The sequence below is a fragment of the Mauremys reevesii genome, linkage group 18 (assembly GCF_016161935.1).
Source record: "Mauremys reevesii isolate NIE-2019 linkage group 18, ASM1616193v1, whole genome shotgun sequence".
Classification (NCBI taxonomy): domain Eukaryota; kingdom Metazoa; phylum Chordata; order Testudines; family Geoemydidae; genus Mauremys; species Mauremys reevesii.
Window position 1 is genome coordinate 21,331,156 of NC_052640.1, and position 22,171 is coordinate 21,353,326.

At 38.7% G+C, this 22,171-nt stretch overlaps 1 protein-coding gene across 7 annotated transcripts in view; it reads left to right on the forward strand.

Annotated features, from left to right (window-relative positions):
- EIF4ENIF1 (eukaryotic translation initiation factor 4E nuclear import factor 1) overlaps positions 1 to 22,171 on the forward strand; it is a 38,064-nt gene that overhangs the window by 2,737 nt on the left and 13,156 nt on the right. For 2 of the 7 annotated variants that reach the window (XM_039505665.1, XM_039505666.1), the window contains exons 3-10: positions 7,132 to 7,205; positions 8,894 to 9,021; positions 9,871 to 10,166; positions 12,504 to 12,705; positions 14,710 to 14,906; positions 18,578 to 18,713; positions 19,068 to 19,247; positions 21,623 to 21,852. In XM_039505665.1, coding sequence (XP_039361599.1) covers positions 7,132 to 7,205; positions 8,894 to 9,021; positions 9,871 to 10,166; positions 12,504 to 12,705; positions 14,710 to 14,906; positions 18,578 to 18,713; positions 19,068 to 19,247; positions 21,623 to 21,852 — 1,443 coding nt within the window. The remainder of the gene's footprint in view (positions 1 to 7,131; positions 7,206 to 8,893; positions 9,022 to 9,870; positions 10,167 to 12,503; positions 12,706 to 14,709; positions 14,907 to 18,577; positions 18,714 to 19,067; positions 19,248 to 21,622; positions 21,853 to 22,171) is intronic. The other 5 variants (XM_039505669.1, XM_039505668.1, XM_039505670.1 and 2 more) reach the window with 5 other exon arrangements.

Sequence of the window (22,171 nt, forward strand, 5' to 3'; positions counted from 1 at the left end):
TACATCATAATGACTCCAACTGCCAAAACAATTTTTTTGAGCAGGGAGGTGCAATTAAGCTGCTTAAATTTTGTGCATGTCTTCCCCTCAATCTTTAGTTCTGCCAGTGTGCCCAGTCCCCTTTGCTGTTCCCTTTCTCAATAGTTTGAGATGGCCTGTATATTGGGGTGGGGGGGGCAAGAGTGCAAAGCATAGTGGTTTTCTCTAAAACTGAGTACTGTATGTAGCTTCCTTCAGATTCTGGTAGATGCATATCATTTGTTGGGCCTGAGGTGGCTGATAGTCAGCAAGGTACAACTTGTCCAAAAGCTAAATGTGTGCCTCTGCCTTGCTCCCGGTTCCTGCTGGCATGGGAAACAAAAATCCAAACTTGGTCCTGAATCCTGATGTGTGGGACCTAGACTGCTAATGCCCTGGAGTTTCACTCCTCTGCCCCAGGAGTGTGCTGCCACTGCTTCTGCGTTCCCAGCACCAAAAGTAGTAACAATGAAATATTAATTTCTCTGGCATTTCTGTGCCCCTCACTTTGATCAGGATGCAGTTGTTAAACTAATGGCAAGATACTTCTAGTCTGATTCAACTGATATTGCAGTTTTAAGTGGCGATTGACTTCTGTCCTCACAAAGTGAGGAAATGGTAAATTACAAGAGACTTTTTAACCCATTAAAAAATCTTAAGTTATCTGTTCTCTGAAGTAAAAGGATTTGTTCTAGGGTTTAGCTTGTTAGCAGAGCACCTTAAATCCATGTAAAAAGCATAATATGAAGCAAATCACCAGGTTCCAAACTAGTCTGAACCACTGATGGTCCAGAACACTTAGTGGTGGTTTGTGGAGAATGGCTATTTATTCTAGTTTCCAGCTGCTGGGAGCATAGTTTAATGTGATTTAATATCTGCCATGTAAACAGTCACTGCAAGCCCATTACATAATTACAAATGGGAGGGCTGCATAGTGACGAGTGGGAGGGCAGTTGGTCCACACATCATAAAAGCTCGCAAACCCTTTGATCTAATTTTTTTCAAAAGGTGACCAGTGTAAGTTTTATAACTAAAATGTAGTTTTTAGCAATAATTAACACTTAAAATTTGTGTTCCAAGTGCTGTGCAGATAATAATCCTTACCATCACTAACAGAAATGTAAGTATTATTCCCACTTTATAAATAAGGGAATTGAGGCAGAGATGAAATTGCATCTCAAAGGCTGCATAGTCAGTCACTGAAAGAGCCTGGTCTAGAACACACATGCTCCTGACTACCAACCCAAGGCTCATTATTATAGCTTTATGGTGTCTCATGCTTTGTCTAAACCAGTAAACTAAGTAGCTGCTTTTGAACTTTGCATTCATAGAGAACTCAGCAAACTCGTACTGTTCAGGCCTGGTCTACACTTAAAATTGAATTGTGGATTTTTTTTTTTGCACCCCTGAGCAGCATACCTATGTTGACCTAACCTCTAGTGTAGATGCAGCAAAGTTGACTGAAGACTGCTTCCGTTGACCTAGCTACTGTTGCTCAGGGAAGTGGTGTTCCTGCACTCATGGAAAAAACCCTTCTGTTGATGTAGGCCGGATCTACACTACAGGATTATGCTAGCATAGCGGTGGTGCTATATAGTTGTACGTTGCTATGGATGTTACCCAGTAGGCTAGACAGTCTTTAGTTGATATCAGCTTTAGATATCAAGTTGTATATTTTGGATCTTGCTGTGCTCAAATCTTCATTTTTAGGTGAATAAGGTGTTAACTTTACAGCCCCAGGTGTTTTTTAGTATTTCTAATTTGCTTAAACTTAATATTGGCTGTCAGATGGCTCAACGCTTCATTGTCCACACAGACTGCAAATCTTTTTTAAATCCACTCATCACTAGCCTCAAGCATATATTAAAAAAAAAAAAAGAATGGCCATATTGGGTCAGACCAGTGGTCTGTCTAGTATCCAGTCTTCCGTCAGGGGCCAGTGGCACATGTTTCATAGAGAATGAACTGAATAGGTCAATTATCAAGTGACCTAATCAATTATCAAGTGACCTGTCATCCAAGCCCAGCTTCTGGCAGTCAGAGGTTTAGGGACACCAGGGTGTGCAGTTGCATCCCTAACCATCTTGGCTAATAGTATTTATGGAGCTATGCTACATGATTTTATCAAATTATTTTTTTGAACCTAGTTACACTGGTGGCCTTCACAACATCTCCTGCAATAAGTTCCCTAGGTTGACTGACTGGATTGTGTGAAGAAGCACTGAATCATTAGATGCTAGGGAGAAGTTTCCTTTTCAGGCTAGCTTGGTGCTGCATGTCCTGGCTACTGCTAGGATCTTTATTCTTCTGGCTCTTTCCTGCTTGGTACTATCAGTTTGTCTCCCTGATTCCTGAACTAAAACAACTTGGGAAGGAAGGTTAATCAGAAACCAACACTGTCAGTGCCTCAGTGATGTAAATTGCTGTCCAAAGAACTGATGCTGCTCCTTTGTGCTTTAAATGGAGAAAATCAGAAATAGATGTTAGCTGGTCTTCTAGTTTTATCTTAAAGGTAACTTCAGAAAGTGTGCCGTAGACTGTGTGGTGTTTTTTTAGCCTAATATTAAAGTAGAAAGACTTAAATGTGTGGCATATATTCATTCTACCCAATGCTGAATTCTGAATAACTACTGTACAATATTCACTTATAATATAAACAATATATCTAGAGAGGACTTGGTGCTGTTTAGAGGAATGACCAGGTTTAGAGTTAAGATCTTCCAAATTTTAATCCCAGCTCTGCCTCCATTTAATCATTAAAATTGGGATAAAGCTTGTCTGCTTCACAAGAGTAATTGTTTAGTAAATCTTTTCACAGCACGTTGAACATAAAATTATTACTGTAAACCTAGCATGAAAATTACTTTCCTGCCTTTTTACAATCACTAATGATACTAATGTTTGCCCCCGCAGGTAAATGAGTAAAATTTTGGAAAGCTGTTATTAAAAACTTACTTTCTAATGTACTGTACTTGCTGTAGTCTCACAAGTTTCACAACATGCTGTAACTAAGAAAATATGGAAGAACCTGGAAACAAGTTGTAGGTCCACATGAAGGAAAGGCATCTAGTGTCAACTGTAACCTTGTTTCTGGCTGAGTAAAACCATCCCTTTAAGTTTAGATAATAATCTAGCCCTATGTGACTGGAATAGTTGTGAAATGTGTGAAAACAGCTAAAGTTAAACATTGCAAAAATTAAACATTTGAAGAGTAATAGGCTAAAAATTTAGCTTTATTTTTAGGTGGTATACAGCAGCACAACTTGAAACTTTATGTGGAAGCAAGGAATACACTGAGGAATTGCCTAGTAACTGAATGAATGAGTAAAAATTGACTTGCCATGCACTCAGTCTTTCCCTTCAGACTTTTTTTAGCATTAATTTTCAGCATTAATTTTCTTTCAAACATTCAATACTAAAAATCTGAAGGCCAGAGTTCTTTGTTTCACAATTCTCAAATGTGGTTTAGAACAGCTTTGGGGTTCCAGAACATGTGAGACACTCCCTTTTTTCAGAGTAAACTATCTACTTGCCCATTAGCTGTCAAACGTTTAACTAGTAAAAAGAGCTCCTCTTGACCTCTCAGGCCACGTCCACCCTGTAGTGCCTATGTCAGTTTCTGCCAGTGTACAAGCGCGCACACACCCCCTCCCTCTGGTTCTCCTCCCCCCCCCCCCCCCCCAAACAACATTGTCTATGCTGACAGAAGCACTCTTCTGTCAATTAGCTTAATCTGTGCTGGGGGTTGTGCTGGCCATGGGTATAGATATTTTTCCACACATTTGACATAACTTAAACCAACACAACTAAGTGTAGACCTAGCCTCTGAGTCTATGTCAAGAAAAAGGCCAGTCTTGTGCATTACTTTAATACCTTTAAATCTACATTAAAAATAGTCTTTGATCAAATCTGTTCTTATTTGAAAAGTCTATTTGATTTTCTGTGGAGTACCAGAATCCTACTTTAAATAGATGAAATCCTGTGACCATTCTGGCCATTCAGTTAACCTAGTATCCTTGTGCTGGCACAAATATTGGATTGATCAAGACAATGGGAGGTCTGGTGATACGCATTCATGAATGGGTTAGTTTTAAGCAAATTCTGTGCAACTTCAGTGGCCTGTGTTGCTAGTACCTATTCAATTAACTTGGTCCACAGAGTAAATTCAGACTTCTGTCCTCTTCTCCCTCTGCTTATCTTTGATTATAATTAGTTGTTCTATCTCCGCTAAAGGGAATTTTTGGAATACTCCTAGTAGATAATGGACTTAAACCTTTAGTACAAACTTTAAAAGTTGCTGTCTCTTGCTTCTAGTATTCCTGTATAATCTGGGCTGTAAAAATTAATTTTGGTGGATTTACTTGCAAAATGCAGACTAAAATAAATTAAAGTAGATCCAGTACAATTTGGAGCGGGGGGGGGCATGAACTGAAATGCATAAGTATTTGTGTAGGCTAAAACCCAAATATCTAAACATTTAAAAAAAAATTCCATCAAACACAGATGAGCTGCCCAAGAGTAATTAATGCAGTTAGAGCTATCAAGCTGCCTTAGCTAGTATGTTAAAGGTATCCTTGCTAACAACAAGAACAGGGTGGATTTGATTTAAATCAAATTGATTTAAATCACTAGTCAGGAAGTCTCAATTTAATCATGGATTTCTACATAAAAGTGCATTCTTGTTGGTTGTTACCAACCTGAAGATCCTGCATGTTCAGACATGTTCCTTTAATCTTCAACAGAGCTTCCTCCTGAGAAGGAACACTTCTCATGATGTTTCATTTGGGCAACCAGGCCTTGCATTTCTTTGTTGCACTGTTTGCATTTTGCACACATGCCTGTCTTACCCACAGGTAGAGGAACTTCATTAAAATATTCCCAAACTGGGTCTCTTTTATGGCCTGCTGCCATTATAGGTTTTCCCTTCTAGTGAGAGAATGGTATGGTAGATCTTCAATCAATGAAGACTACACTCAGAAACACCTCAAGACTTCTGGAATATGCTGCTCAAACAGTTTTGCTCTTGTTTCTACTGCCTGTCCCTCCCTTCTCGCATTATCTCCAGACTTCTTCTCCTTGTCCAGATCTGTTCTGCCCCAACAATTCATTGAACTTGTTGAAACTTTGCACTTTTAGAGAGAAGTAAAGGATTGACTCTGTGTACACAACTTTGCAGAGGGACAATAGGGTCGAGGTCTGTTGTTTCTCACCTATTTATTTAAAAACATTTTTGCTGTTAACAGCAAAAATGTTATCTCTGAAGAGACAAAGCCACAATTTGAGAACTGCAAAACTAAGCATCTCTGATGGTATCTTCTAGACTGAGCACTGAGTCCCATTGGCTATCTAGAAAGATTAACCTAAATCTATACAGAAGCCCCTGGAACTCCATAAGATTGGGTCCCTAATCCGTGAACTATTGGAACTCATTTACAAAACTTTTCCTAAACATTACATGAATATATTGTCTCATACTATAGAATTAGAATGTATAATCTGTATTCCATGATGAGATCTTTGAGTTAGTTTTAATTAGGATCACTATCTTTAGATAAGTTTTTTCCCCTCAAAGCATTTTATCAAAAAAATTTGGTTTAAATAAAAAAATTGGATTTTTTCATCTTTATTTGAAAAAAATCATTGATTTTTTTAATCCACCTTGAACAAGAATGTTTTGTCCCTCTTCCTCCCCTCCCCCCAAAAATACAGAACACTGAAACTCTTCCAGAATTTTTGATCTCTACTAAGAATTTAGAACTGTCTCAAATTTCTTTCCAGGATATTTGTAGTATTTTAAAAAATCCTTGTATTGTGCTTCAGCAGAGGGCTATAACTAGCCTCAAGTTATTCAAGGATTTGCATCTCCCAAATATGTTTCTAGTCCACTTAAAATTAAATGTTTGTTTCCTGCAGTTAACAAAGTTTCACTGCTACAGCTTGTCTTCGTTAACTTTGAATCCATATGTCCCAAACTCTAGTTTTTTGCTTTATCGTGGGATGTGAATTATTTGCTCCTAGCATCAATAGCACATAATCTGTTTTAAAATAGCTCTGAATCCTCTTCTTCAACTCTTCATGTTAAAATCAGTTCTCTGAACAAATTGTCCAGTCGGCATCATAATGGTCAGAAAGTCATGGTCCCTCAAAGGATAAACAATTTCAGAGTTCCCATTGGATTGGCTTGTGGCAACACTGTACCACCTAATGCTTAAATATCTCATTTGACTCAAGCCCTCCCCAGCATCTAGACAAATCAGTTTGGTCAAGAGCAACAACAAGCTGCATCTGTCACCAAACCTAATGTTATCCTTTGTTTGGGAATGCCATCTGTTAGATATGTCTCATGTTACCTTTCCAGAATACTAAGCTGTCACTTGTGTCCATGGGCAGAGAACCCTTAAATTCCACTGAAATGTCAAATACAGATCTGCATTTTTTCTTTATGTATAAAGTATAAGTTAAATAAAGGTTTATGTGAAGAACAACACAGCAATTGCTATGTTTCTACTTTGTCAATTTGAGGCAAGACATAATGAATCCTACAAATACCCAAAATAGCTAGTATCTTAGTCTTTTATCAAAGTTCTAATCTATTGGCAATCCATCAAAAGAATGAAGGAATACATAGTTTCTATGTGCACAGTATTGCTTCAGTTAGGGGGCTTTCATTGAACTGAAGTTAATTTTTCTTGATTCAAAACTCAAAATTGCAATTTTGGTTTGAACTGTGACATCAGTCAAACTTAAATTTTACTAAAAAATTTATTTCTATATAAGGAGTTTAGATCTAATCTTAAATTAATCCCTCTATAGTTGAAAGGATCTTATGGCTGTGCAACAGGCCATCTAGATATAGCTTGTGTTGGCAGGATGACAGCACTGTTGCAGCTGAAATAAAAAATGGACCTGTTGGTAGAATCTTTCAAGTCTTGCAGTAATGGTAGTTGAATTGTACTTTGAACAAAAAATCAGATCAATATTTTGGGAAAACATTCTGATTATTTAACTTCATCTATAGTTAAATAAACCTGTATGCTCTGGAACAAGTTTTGCTTTCTGTTTATATTTTACCCAGGTGAGAGTCAGAACTAACTTGCATCTTTTCCTTTCTAGGAAGAACTCTTGGATATTAAAGAGCGTCCCCACTCTAAACAGAGGCCTTCATGTCTTTCTGAAAAATATGACAGGTATTTTCTGGTCTTAAAATAAACTTGACTTATTTTAACTGGATAATCTTTTTAAAAATTTCACAAGAAAAACCCTTAGGTTCAAAAGTACTTTGTTTGTTAATGCAGTTAAGTCCCCTACCAAGGTTTGTTTTAAGCTAATGCCTTTCAGAAAATAGACATAGAGTGGGGTAGTCTGAGCAAAGTATCTTTAGCTCTGTAGCTGGTATCTATACTACTCCTGTGTATGTTTACATGGTGTATAAATTGTAGCAAGAGAAATGCACCAGAGGATAACTGTACATATGACAGATATTACAAGCTTACAAAAACTAGACTTTAGGCAGGGAAACCCTTTTCTTTCACTTAATATTGCCTTTCTCTCTGGTCCCACAGTACCTGCAAAAGGACTTTTCTCAATTCTTAGAGCTGTCTAGAGGCAAAGTTGGGTGTACCCAAGTTTAATATAGCTGTCCTAATACATCTGGGTTGAAATCTGAAACATAGCACTACTTGCCACAAGGTTTTGTCAAACTACTTCTGTGAGCCAGATAAGCATCTAGGTAGAATGAGAGAGATTGATTTAAGTCCAGGTGTTGATGGTTAGTTTGCACTTGTCACTACAGTCATTGGTGGACATTATTGAATATTGCCTTTCCTCAGCTGCAAAGACTCCTTTGTATAAATTCCTTATACTGATCTTCTATTGTTCGATACTCCTCAAAATGGCTTAGTTAGTACTTTCACTTATTGCAACATCTAAGGTGTAAAATACAATTAGATTAAACTTAGAAAGAACAAGGCAAACTGAAGCTGTGAACTCCTAACTGAAGAGTAGGTAAATTTTAAGATAAGACAGTGGTGCATCAAAAAGGAGAATTATTGGGCTTTGAAATTGTTTGCAGTATGAACCAACGACACTTTTTTCTTTTCTTTACTGATTTTTGTTGGCAACATATAGCAATGATTTATGGCATCTTTGATTTCTCATTTCATTCACTTTAAGATTGATGGCACATGCATTTCTGGCTTGTACTATGAATGATTTGCTCAAGAGGGATCTGTATAGTGGTAAGATTAGTGTCTTAACATGTCTCCTAGGCAAATGACAGAATTGTAATTGGTGTGAAAGGAAGCCCTGTTAACATATAACATTGGAAGAGAACAAATCTTATTCTTGGAAGATAAATTGGGAATGGAACCTTCAAGTGTGAACTCTGTTTCATGCTACTTTGCATATTTAGGATATATACCTGTGCTATCTTTATACTGATATTTGACACAACTCTTCCATATTTTCCTACCTTCATAAAGATATCTAGAATACCATGTAAATGGGCCAGTTTGAGGTAGGAAACTGGATACAGCCTTGAGCTGAAAAGTCAGAAGCACAGATTACTAGTCAGAGTGCAGCCCTTCTAGCTTAAGTATTACTATAATGGATTAGTATCAGAGGGGTAGCCGTGTTAGTCTGAATCTGTAAAAGGGGCAAAGAGTTCTGTGGCACCTTATAGACTAACAAACGTATTGGAGCATGACATGCATTCGACAAAGTGGGTATTCACCCACGAAAGCTCATGCTCCAATATGTTTTAGTCTATAAGCTGCCACAGAACTCTTTGCTGCTTATAATGGATTAGTGGCTTAAAGTACAAATCACTTTAAAAAAAGTGTCTTTAATAAAGGGTTTTGTAATTTTATTTGCATAGTGATGGAGTTTGGGACCCTGAGAAATGGCATGCATCTCTGTACCCAAGTTCAGGGCGAACCTCACCAGTGGAAGGGTTCAAAAAAGACTTGGATTCAGATCGGACGTCTCTCATGCGCAGGATAGTTGGTGAGTGCACCATTTTTACAATATGGGGTGCTCAATAAGAACCTAGGGTAGTGGCAAAATTATTCCCCCTGGTTTACTGTGGTGGTATAAAACTGAGTGAGGGAAATGTTAGATACAATCTGAAGGAAAGAGGTCTACAACTACAACTTTAGCAAAATCTCAGTTGCTTTAGCAACAGTGGGAATGCTAGTGCAGACTGGCCATAGTTGTCTTACCACTGTGTAATCACCTTCAAAGAAGGTTCAGACTACCTTGTTCTGTTCTCTTTCTCTCTCACAACCCCCTCCTCCCCCCCCCCCCCAAAAAAAAACAAAAAGCACCAGCAGCTGGTCTATCCTAGTGCTCTTACTAGTGGAAATACACTATTGGATTTTCCCTGTAACTGTTTGACGTTAAGGCCTCAAATTTGTTTGTTCTCCCATGAGACACTTGGCATTAAAGGCAATAATTCCTCAATGTCTGTCTGTAAATAAATAAAACCCTTCCATGTTCTAATTTCGTGTTGATCTTTTTGGATATCATTCCATCAATATGATAAATTATAATGCTTCACTTCTCATCACACTTTTTGTGGCAGTACTTTGAGGTTAGAAGATTCAAGCAAGGAACTACTTGGAAATGATTATGGCTTTATAGACCTTTATTATTATAAACCATTTTAACTTAAACACTTTGTATTTCTCTAGGTATGGGAAAACATCTGTTTTCAAGTACTTGTAGCTAAAATTTGAGTATATTCCAGTGTTTTACAAATGGGCTCAGTAATTCCACTGGCTACTTGTCAAACTTTCATGTTAATCTGTTCTCAAAGTAACAGCTTCTCTAGAACACTACTCTTCCAATCTGCAGATCCTAGGGAGCGGGTGAAAGAAGATGATTTGGATGTAGTCCTAAGTCCCCAAAGGCGAAGTTTTGGAGGAGGCTGCCATGTGACTGCAGCTGTTAACTCACGTCGAGCAGGGAGCCCTTTGGAGAAGGAGAATGATGGTGTTCGTGTTATTGGTGGACGTAGGATTGGAAGTGGGAGAATCATGTCTGCCCGCAACTTTGATAAAGACCACCGGGGTGGTGAAAAGGACATGCGTGATTCTAGAGATGCAAGGGACAGAGATCGTGAGAGGGACTACAAAGACAAGCGTTTCAGGGTTTGTTCTCATGGCCGTGTTTTCATAGTAAATTTAATGATGGGGTGGTGGGGTCTCCGCCTAGTCAATGCCTGGTCTTTCAGATGGTGGTAACATTATGGCAATAACCTGTGAGTGAAACAGATGACTAAAGAATTTTTGGTGGTTCTGGTACCCCAAAAGTTTCATAGTTCTTGCTCCATCAGAATAGAACTCTGCCTAGTATATAGTGTTATATGGCTTGAACAGAATTTTTAGTCTTCTGTAGAAGGTGACATGCTCTCTTGCCACAGTTCTTTAAGAAATCCATTTCATAACTTAACTGGAAGCTGTTTCTTACCCATGTTAGGAAGTGACTTGTGCCCTGAAATATGAGCATGTGTCTATATCTTCCAAAACTTGGTTTTAATCCTTAGAGCAACTGTGGATATTAATATAGGTGTCCAGTCCTGTTAAGCTCTTTACCTCCATAGTATCTTATGACCGTGAGTTCCACAGGCTAACTGTTCATTGTGTGAAAAAGCATAGTCTTCTAGCTGTTAAATTTGCTGCCTTTCAGCTTCACTAAATGTCCTTATGTGTCTAATTGACTATTCTCTTAAATAGGATAAAAGATTACAATTCCATATAGTTAAGTATCACAGGACTCTAGATTAGGTCTAGCATTTAATATTAAACACATTCTCTCAAGTCATTAATGATTCTGCAATACTAAATTGGGTAGCATTGCAAATACAGCTGACAAAAGTAATGCAGAGGCCGAGTCATGGAGAAATAGGCAGAAAAAAATTCTCCTTGGAGGTGGGGAATACAAACTAACATATCTGGGGAACAAGTTTGCATTGTAATATGGCAACAAACAGGGTGGATTTAAAAAAAACCCTAAATTAGGTGGGTTTTTTAAATCTAGTTAATCGAAAAAGACAATTAACTTAACGTTTAAGTTTAGCAATCTTACAATCGAAGTTAAACAAAAAATAAGCATGGTTGCTTTCAAGATGTAAAGAGTCAAAATGCTGGACTGGTGAAACTTGCTGGGTAAGCATCTGGAACCAGAGTTTGAAGTGCTAAACCAGCTTTTTGACAGCAGGAGCTTATGAAGATTCAGAGAACACTTTTTGAGTTCATTCAGGTAGTTCAGTTGAATGACTAGTTGATTCCAAGTTATGAGGAGTTGAAAAAGCAGGGAAGTTAGTTTTTTCTTCCAATCTATGAATAAAAACTGGGTGTCAGAGGATGAGACTTACTAGTTAGAAAATGTTTGAAGGAATTGGGGGTTTTTTGTTTTTTGTCACCATCAGTTCAGTTTTATAACTAAAGATTATATTTCCATTGTTTAATCAGTTTTAAATGCAAAACACATTTTGATGAACTTTTTCTTATGTATCAGCACACTTGAGCTTTATTTAAAATGTTGGTTTTATGCTTAATTGAATTTATTAATTTCCGTCCAAATACAGCTTAATACAAATAACAGTAAAATTCTTTATCTAATAACATTTCTTGTTTAATGTTCCCCTTTTCTAATGTAATAAATAACTATTCTAACTGTTTAGATGTATATAGATACCAAATTTAGTGCATAAGCTATATTTAGTTGCAAATCAGCATGTTTTAATGGCTACCAACCAATGAGAATGAACCTCTTTCATGTTTTCTGTTTGTACTTTAAAATTTATTTAAATCCAGGTTTCCTGCTTGCTGATTTAAATGATTGACTTAGATCACTTTGATTCAAATCTAGCAAAAAAGCCACACAATTTTAAGGAGTACAAAAGTATGCTAGTGCAGAGTGAATAGTTTCTGGCCCTAGTAGTGTGACTATAGCTCATCTGAGTACCTCATTACCAGAAGTATATTGACAAAAGAGCAACAAATGATATGGGGATGGAGAATAAGAACTAAATGTATAGTTTGTCAAAATGTATTAGGGGAATGTTACTGTATATTCTTTGAACATCTGCATAAGAACCATGGGGTACAGGTGGGGGGCGGGGAGGAAACTACTTAAAACTCTAACAACCTAAACAGGAGTATGAGAGAATTAAGAGTAGGTGATGGGACTTAAAAGTTCTGTTAGTTTGTCAACTGTATACAATTGATCTTGCTTTTAAGTAGCAGAAGCTCACTGATGTATTTTAAAATTAGATAGAATGTTAAAAAGTACACTGAGCTCATTGGCAGGGAGATGCATTAAAAGACATAATAGGTTCACTCCATCTACAATTTCTCTGGTCTGAAAACCTTTAAAATGGAACTATTTATGAACCAATAGGAAGAAAACTGAAACTCTGGAGAAACACTCACACTAACTTTTTTTTCTAACTTCCTTCTCCATGCTATAACTACCAAATTCAGAGGGAATTTGGGGATAGTAAACGTGTCTTTGGGGAACGTAGAAGAAATGATTCCTACACTGAGGAAGAGCCAGAGTGGTTCTCTGCTGGACCCACAAGTCAGTCTGAAACCATTGAGCTCACTGGCTTTGATGATAAAATATTAGAGGAAGATCATAAAGGGCGAAAACGAACAAGACGACGCACAACCTCTCTGAAGGAAGGTATGTAACAGCCAAATTGGAATGGCAAGAGGGGTTCTCTTGGACTTAAAGTTGGAAGGCAAACTTTGTGTGGTAAGACTAATAGGAAAGGCTACAATTTTGTCATGACTATTTTTAGTAAGTCATGGACAGGTCACGGGCAATATTCCAAAATTCACAGAAGCCATGACCTGTCCCTGACTCTTACTGAAAACATCCCTGACAAAATGGGGAGGGAGGAGGGTCCAGCACCCTGCCCCCTTGCCCACAGCAGCTAGGGGAGAGGGGCTCTGGAGGGGGTCTCAAAGTCAGATTCCATGACATAATTGTAGCCTTGCTAATGGGTGTATAGATGGGAAAACTAGAACAAATGTAGCAGTCTTGGATTTTTAACTGAACAGCATTGAGGGCTGCAATTGTATCATGCTTTCCCAAAAACCTCAGTCCTCCATGGAGTAATGATAAACTATATTGGGTTGGAAAATGTGCATCCTATGACCTTGGTTTCTGATCATTCTAGAGCGTGGAACTTAAGGCAAGTTTTAACAAACTTTTTGCTGTGAAAATAACAGTATCCTCTGGCAAATCTGGAAGTGTCATAATGTGGTGGTGGTCATGAGGTAAACCATGTGCAACCTCTCAAAGGGGGAGAAGATTGTAAGATTCTTGCAGTAATACCTTTGCCTGATGATCCTTTGGGCTAGCATGCAAGCTACCACCTGGACTACATCTGTCTTTGCTATCTAGTTATTAGATATTGCTTTGGTGGAAGCGTCACACAAATCTGAGAAGGCTGCAATGGTTGTGGGGTTGGAACAGCCATATTCATTATCCTTTCCTAGCAGGAGCACTGGGCATGCTGCTTTAATAAAGTGTACTTCATAGCAAAATGCCAGGCCCACAGCAGTGGCCTTGTAGAGACCCGAGGATTTTCTGAACATTCAAAAACCTGCCTGAAGTGAATAATCTCCCTATGACTCTGTACTAACTTCTCTAGCAAACCACATAGCCATAATTCACTACTAAGAGAACTAAACTGTAGACATGACTGAAGGGTGGGGAGGAAATTATGTCTTCTAACCTTCGATAGAGTAGGATTATTGCAGCTCTGTAAGGGACACAGTCAAGTTTAATGATCCAGAAGAGATTTTTCTAAGTACTATAAACTATACAATACTTGTGCATTTGACAGCACTGCAGTCACTTTACTGCTTCTTCAGAGCACTCCTGTAAGAAAGCTAAGTCTCAGATGTTGTACAATAGACTATGTAAACAAATAACTTTTTTTTGTTCAGTGGTGGACTGAAAGAGCACAAATAAATGCACAATATTTGAGAGGTTCTTGGTTGCTAAAATGATAGAACCATAAGTACCTAAATAGAATATTTATAATCATGGCAGATGCCAATCCAGATGATGCCCTTACAGGAATGGTCCTTCCCAGAGGGAGGAAAGTAGCAGGAGCTAATTTTCCCCCCCATGGACACCCCACCTCAGACAAGAGAGAGTGGCGGTTGCCAGCATAGTGCAGTGGGCGAAGAGGCCAGACAACTTGTGGACGCTTTCAGTAACAAACGTCTGGCTGTTTTTTGGTTTTTTGTCTATTTTTGTGGAGTGGGCAGGGTGAAGCAGTAAATACTGGAGCAGCAATGATGCAGCAGGCTTGTGGGGACACCTGAAAAAAGACAGCTTGTGGTAATTCGATAAAGCTGTTTAAAAATAGGATTTGTACCTCATTTGTATAGTGATTGAAGTAGATGAAACAGTCTAAAATCTTAATGCCAGGGATTCTTGTATCTGTACAGAGCTTACTTAGCACAATGAGTCCCAATTCCTATATGTGCTCTTTGTGTGCTGCTTGCAACATAAATTAGGTTAAATTCATGCAGTTAGCCAGATCAAAGTCTGGAACAAAAGCCATGTCTGAACCCCATCCTATGGATTAACCAGTAGATAATTCTCCTCTGGAAGTGACTGTGGTCTCCTAATGAGGAGCAATGAACTACATTTCTTGCATTCTCAAAGGACTAGAATGCAATGGTGGAGTGGCAGAAGAGGATGAAGTGCAGTCTGTCCTTGCCCATGAAACTGCAGCGGATCAAGAAGTTCCCAGGGAAGCTGTTCTACAAGAACCAGCTCCAGGAGAGTTTGACTTCAATGAATTCTTTAACCTGGATAAGAGTGTTCCTGGTTTGGCTTCGGTGAGTGACGTTTTAGGCCAGGTATGTACGTGTGGCAGAAGCACCATCTTTAGCTACAACTGTCTCTTTCTGAACTAAAATTACTTTTTGTTATGGAAAAGTTTTTTGGACTTTTTTATATGAATACTCAAGATTTGGGGAAACTTCATCGTCCTGATTTGTCAAGTGAAGTACATATTGTAGCCCGTTTCAGTAAAACGTTAAGATGTTGCTTCTAAAATCAATTTTTCTTCTTGGATCACTATTTCAATCTCTGGGTTTAAAAGAAGCACTTACTATGTGGCACAACTTAATTCCTTACTTTTTCTCACTCTTTTGGTAAAGGCTGCATGAGTTAATATTATGGATCTCTTTTCTAGGAGTCCCAGAATTTGCAGGGAATGGTTATGGTGGAGCTAACAATTTCCAGTCAACTTTTTTGGTTGTATTTCCTTCAGACACTGTACTTGGGTTCAAAATATAATTCACGGTCTTGTTTTTCTAGTCTATTGGAATATATCTGTCTTAGTTATGGATTCTCAAACTCTTCAGAATAAGAGGCAGACAACCTCTGAACTGTTGTACAGTAGAGGAAGAGCCTGTTCTTCAAAGGCTGATTTTTTTTTTAACATGATTGATTCGAGTTGAATCCAGTTAATGGATCATATAGCTATATAGCAGATGCTGTAGTAGTAGTATGTCTCATACTTAATTGACAGGGCTTATGGCCCAACGTGGCTTCACCTTGAAGGAATGTCCAGAAGCACTGTTCTATGTAAAATGCAACTAACCAAGCCCCTATGGGAGGTACAAGGATGGATACCAAAAGTAATAAGGGTCAGATTATAGGTTGAAGGAGTATGAAGCTGTGCCAATAGCATTAGCCTGCCCTGTGGTTCTGAAAATCTTCACTTAACTAGAACTAGATTCCTTTCTGTAAGAAAATCTGGAGTAGCTACTGTGTTTTGATAATGGACTGACAACACAAGTAGAGAGATGTTTGATTAAATGTGCTATTCACATATTGGTGCTATGTTGCTGAGGTCCATAAACTAGTTGGTCACTAAGCAAGTTAATTTTGGAAGGCAAAGCTTGTGGTGCAAATGGAAATCAACTGTTAACACTTTCAATACTGAATCACTTGGAACATAAGAACGGCCATACTGGGTCGGATCAAAGGTCCATCTAGCCCAGTGTCTGGTCTTCTGACCGTGGCCAATGCAAGAACAGAAAAGGTAATCAAGTGATCCGTTCTGTTGCTCATTTCCCAGCTTCTGGTAGACAGGCTAGGGACACCACCCATGCCCATCCTGGTTAATAACCATTGGTGGACCTATCCTCCATGAACTTACCAGGTTTTGTTTGTGGTGTGTCTTGTTTGTTTGTTTGTTTGTTTAATCCTGTTCGTCTTGGCAGTCACCATTTTCTGGCAAAGGGTTCCACAAGTTGACTGCATTGTCTAAAGAAATACTTCCTTTGTGTTTAAACCTGCTGCCTATTAATTTGATTTGGTGGTCCCCTAGTTCTTGTGTACTGATACATTTTTATTTTGGCTTTTGACAGAGGCTGCAGTGACAAGTAGTCTTGGCCTGCAAATCATGGACCAATATCTTGTCTATAGACTGGCAAAACCCTCTTCCATAACTGTCTCTCTAAAAGGTCATAAACTGCAACTGGCTCATTTCGTTACGAGTTGCCTTTCCCTCGTGTCACTGTAAACCAACTAGTACTTGTGACTTAAGAACAAAATAAGTAATAGGCTGAAATACTACTTCATAAAAGGCCAGCAATAGTAGAAATTACACATCCATATTTATTTCTGCCCCTCCCAGCATTGAACCAACTAAACTACTTGGGATGAGGAACAATCTCCCCCAATTCACTGGTCAGAATTAGATCAGGTGATGTTGCAGAAGGATTTGAAAGGGATAGTGAGATGGTGGTGGTTTTCACAGGGGGGAGGGGGAGGAGTAGAAATTTGTTTCCTTGGAAGTGGAAGTATTGAAACAAATTATCCTAAATAATAAGTAAGTGAATAGGCTGCAAAACGCAACCACTGGGGCTTGAAAATTGAGTCCTGGCTTAATATTTTGTGTGATAGGAACCAACTTTATTGCTATAATTCACGATACCTGCAGAATATACTTACCTACTTATAATAAAGGTAACTTTCTAGTATAATGTAGGGGAAGGCCTTCAACTAAATTTTCTTAAATGGTGCATCAAACTTAACAGAGGGCAGGAATCTTAAGTCTCTAGAGGTGGTGACAAACCAGATTGTCTGGTCTGTGAGCTTTCAGAGCTATTCAAAAGCAGAAACTTCAGTGACTACATGGTAGGAAAACTAGTATTCCAGTTTTCCAGCTGCCTAAAAATTTAAAGTCTTGTGCACAATGTTGTGCTCTAAAAGCTATTCAACTATTAGCAGCTGTCCTGTCCATAGGCATTCTTGTGAAGATTACTTTCCCAGTGGTACCATATATAAGTATATGAAATGGATAAAGATATAGAGTGGTTACTGTTCAGGTTCTTCCAGCTCAGTTTTTATCAACTTTACATGTATGATCAAATGGCATCAGGATGCCAACCACAAGTAAATGGTTTCATGCTTCGCTCATCTGGCAAATTGAGTTTCTTCTCATCTTGCACTGAATGAAACACCAAGGAAACTAAACAAAGTATTGTCTACACAATGAATGAGGTCCCACACTGTGGGACAGTTAAGGTTGTTCGGGATAAACTTGACTCTTTTGGGACTCTGGCAGAGATTTCTTGGAAAATTAACTTATACCAGTCACAACATGCATTAGTGAAAACCAGCTTGCAAAATGGAAGTGCTTTAGCTTACATCATTTAAAATGGTCTCTTGCCACATATCACTCCTTCTGAGCTACTTGTAGCGACCAGTGTAGAACTGACAAGGTGGCTTACGCTGACAGTAGTGTTAGAATTGTATTTAGCTGTTCAGGTTCTAAAAAGCTTCAGTTAAACTGACTATCGCTAATCTCCAAGAATGAATGAACTCTCTACTATTCTCTTTTCATTAAAGTAAGATAGTTCCTGTTTGTCAAATATTGGTAGCAGAACTGAAGGTGATTGGATAACCAACATGGTATAGCACAGGTGGTGGTATAAGCTCCATACAGGGTCTTGTCAGTATGCCTTTTCCTCTCCCAAAGAACCACTTCGAAGTGTTGGAGTATCTTTCTTCACTTGGGCTTACCTCCTCTGTTTCTGCAGAAGATACAGTATTTTTATGTGGGCTGCTCTTCACTTGAACTCCTATAACAGTGCTCATCCTAGGTCATTGAACACATCCATATTGTATCAAGATTCTGGCAATGGAATATTCATCTGTCAACTGTTCTGATAGACTGGAATTTGCAATAATAGCTTAATCAGACAATTTCAGAATATAAAATATGGAACAGGCTTCATTTTGTACAGATAGAAAATGCATGATTGATTATACCAACACACTGGTTACACAGAAATATGGTGCGACTTCTAGGGGGTGGGGGTGGGGAGGAGAAACAAATGGTATCTTAAAACCTACTCCAAATCAAATATTCTGGGAGTGTAACATCAGGTCAGCAGCAGCAAAGGAATTTTACATATTATACAGTAAGTGTCTCTCTTGTATATCAAACCCTCCCATTCTTTCTCCTGTTAAGACTGTTGTCTAAAACTTTATTTTTTTCCTCACAATATAGATGATAGAGGATGTGCTGGGGGAAGGTTCGATGTCTTCTAGCAGGTTCAGTAGGTGGTTCTCTAATCCTAGTCGTTCTGGAAGTCACTCTAGCAGCCTGAGATCCACACCACATGAAGAACTGGAGAGGCTAGCAGGTAAAATTGTTTAACTTTTTGTAGTGTCCTTTCATCTCTGTACTCATGTCTTCACATTTTTCCCTGTCCATTCTTTCAGTGAGAACATGGTAGATAAGGATATAAGGTAATTAACTTTTCCACAGTTTAATAATTCAAAAAAATGTCCTTTTGGAAGTAGCTGGAGTATACAGCTTCTTAGTCTCGTCTGCAAAAGGTCTCATCGCTTCTCACTCTACTTTCCAGCTGATCCCAGGCAGGGGGTGTGAGTCGTGGTTTTCAGTGAAGTATTAAGCTTAGTAGCCAGTATGTAGTCATCTTGAGACATTTAGTTGGTAAACTGATGTGGCAGTGCTCCTGGTTTTGCTGTTTCAGGTCTAGAGCAAGCCATTCTCTCCCCTGGCCAGAACTCTGGAAACTACTTTGCTCCCATTCCACTGGAAGACCATTCTGAAAACAAAGTGGACATCCTTGAGATGCTACAGAAAGCCAAAGTGGACTTAAAACCTCTCCTCTCAAGTCTTTCAGCCAACAAGGAAAAGCTTAGAGAGAGCAGTAAGTGCCTCTTCAGATATTGTGGCGTTCCTGTGGTGGCATTCTGGAAAACCTTTTGCCTTGAGATCTGGCAAGCCTTGATTACTGAGGTTCAGAAGTAGGAAGTACTACAAGTTTACTTACACTTCAGAAAACCCACTGGCCCACAAATCTGTTATGTTGAAACCATCACTGACTCTTTCCATCCTAATCATGGGATGACATCAGCAGGATTTTCATCATGAACATGCTCGTTAGCCTGTGCTACTTCAATACATCAAGATTGTGCAAATCTTGGTGTGTAAATGAGTTTCCAGCTTTACTGTTCCTGGCATCTAGACTGGTCTTCACATTAAAGACAGTGGTAAAATGTCAGCAGTCCTAAATTTTACTTGACACTTAAATTCCTATTATGCAGCTCTTCCTAAAACTTGCACCATGAGTTATTTTTGCCAACTACCTGTATGCTGGATCACAAAGTGATCCTGGAAGTCTCAGTATCTAAAATGGGACCAATGAAAGGTTTGCATGCTTTCAGGTCTGTCAGGGCCCAAAGCAGTTTTTTCAGGTATATCTGGTAAAAATTTCCCATAAACCATTTCAGGAAACTGTACCCAACACTTCTGGCACAATAGTCTAAAAGTTCACTTAAGTCTTCAAAGAATTGTGGCTCAAACATGTTTTCAGTAGCAGCTTTACTAGTGAAAAGTAACTCCAGTAGTGTAGGAATGCAACACAGGATTGGAACTGACTTCTTTATCAATTTCTGTATCAGATGTTAAACCAATATCAAATTAAGAAGGGAATTGATTCCTTCCATAGTGCTTCTATTCTACTGAAGTCAGATGTAACCTTTTCAATGTTAATTCTAGTAAATAGATTCAGTGCCAGTTTTAACTAGGCACAGGTTTAAGTGCATGCACACATTGCCAATTTGCATGCTCGTTGGGCCTGTTGCATGTGCATATGCAAACTGAACAGAAGTGCACATACTGTTGTGAAACTTGAGGTTTAATTGCCAAATTTTTCAGTCTTATTGGCAAGCAGCATGTATTGCCATGTAAACTTTAAATTGCTGTGCTGAGCAAAGCTTGAAAGGCTGCCTGATTTGAGTGATGGAAATATGGAGGAACAGGAATTCATCCGACAAGTATTGCAAACACTTCTGACCAGCATCCCAGTTTGGGGAGCAGGAAGTGCCTGGTGAACATTGGAGGAAAGCTCTCCCCAATTTGGCTTACAAATATTGAACTAAGTCTGAATGTTGAATTCTGCTCAGACTTCTACCTTTACCACGACAGCCTTCTAACTGTTAAATATTCATCACAGAACAAGGATAAAGACATAAAAATTATGGAGCAGACTTCCTTTCACTCATGTCAAAGTACCTGACATGGGGGTCCCCAATGATAAAATACTAATCAAGCACTTGAGAAATTATTAGTGTTTTTCTCTATTCATTAATCTGTCCTCCAGCATTCAGCTCTTTTCCTCATGCCCTGTAGTGCATGTCAGAATAGTGTGATGTGATGTGCTGTCCCTCTCCTGCCTCATGGTCATATTTCCAGTAAGTCTACTTGTTTCCAGACCAGCATCTCTTACAGAAACCCATTGGACATTCCTGTCTCTTCCTTCCTTATTCTTCAAGGTACCCATATATGTTGCCATCTGTTCACATCAGTGCATAACGAAAGGATGTCAGGCACTGGTATACAGAGAAAATAAGCAGTACTTACTGATGCTTGTTCCTTATTTTGTTGGTGTTTCTAGAAATCTTTCCCATGATCCATAATGCCTTTTAGTTTTCTCTGGGAAACTTAAGCCCAGTTGAAAATGTGTGCAGCTCAAATTCTAATCATGTGATTGTCTAAAGTATGTAGACTTCCAGGTATGTATTTTCTCTTCAAACAATAGCCATCACTTATATGGCTGTAAAAGTCTGGTTTCCTGAAGTATAAGACAAATTATAATCTATGCATACTTGTAACACAATAGCAAATGCCTTTATTTAAATCTACAAGAATCTATATTTAAAAAAAAAAAATCCTCACTAATACATTTGCTGACTGTACTTCCTGCTAAGAATCCACTGTCTGTCAAAACTGCAGAATGAAATGTCTTCCCTTCCTAAACTTCCAAGTCCCAAGAGAAAGGAGAGCTAAAATTAAAGATGCTTGTAAAGACTGTGCTTATAATTGTTCACGGCTCAGGTTATTTTTAATTTGAATGAGAATATTGTAATGTAGCTCAAACAGTGGTTTGAAACAAAAGTGACAGCCAGAACTAGCTTCACATATTCATGGCACATGACCAGATCCCCCACCCCTTCTATGCACTGGTGCATATGCTTGTAAAGTGAGCACCTAGTTTAACTGTCTTCCCCTTCCACTTCTCAGCACATTCAGGAGTTGTACTTTCAGTGGAAGAAGTAGAAGCTGGGCTAAAAGGTCTGAAAATGGACCAGGAGGGGAAAATTGCTACTCCATTCATGGCACAGCAGATGGAGGAAGCACTGAATGTGGCTGGCTCCAGACAGCTCAAGAAAGATGGAGATATGTCTGCATTTAATAAACTAGTCAGCAGCATGAAGGCAAGTGGGACTCTACCATCACAGCCCAAGGTCAATGTAAGTAACAAATTCCTGACACGACTAAAATATAAATGGATCCCTGACAAGATACAGGAAATGAACTGGAAGCGCCTCAGCATGACTCTCCTGATTTCATATTAACCATTGGTTGGATATGAGGGGGTGATGGTAAATATACTGGCTTTGAGAATGAAATTGGTAATAAGTGAGATACTGGCAACTGGACCACTTTATTTAGGGGATCACTGACCAGAAGAGGTATGTGCATGTTTTCCAGTTTAGTCTGTAGCCAAACACCATCTAAGAGTGTCTGGTAGTTAAAATGTAATAGTCTTGTGTCTAATCAGGTGCTAGA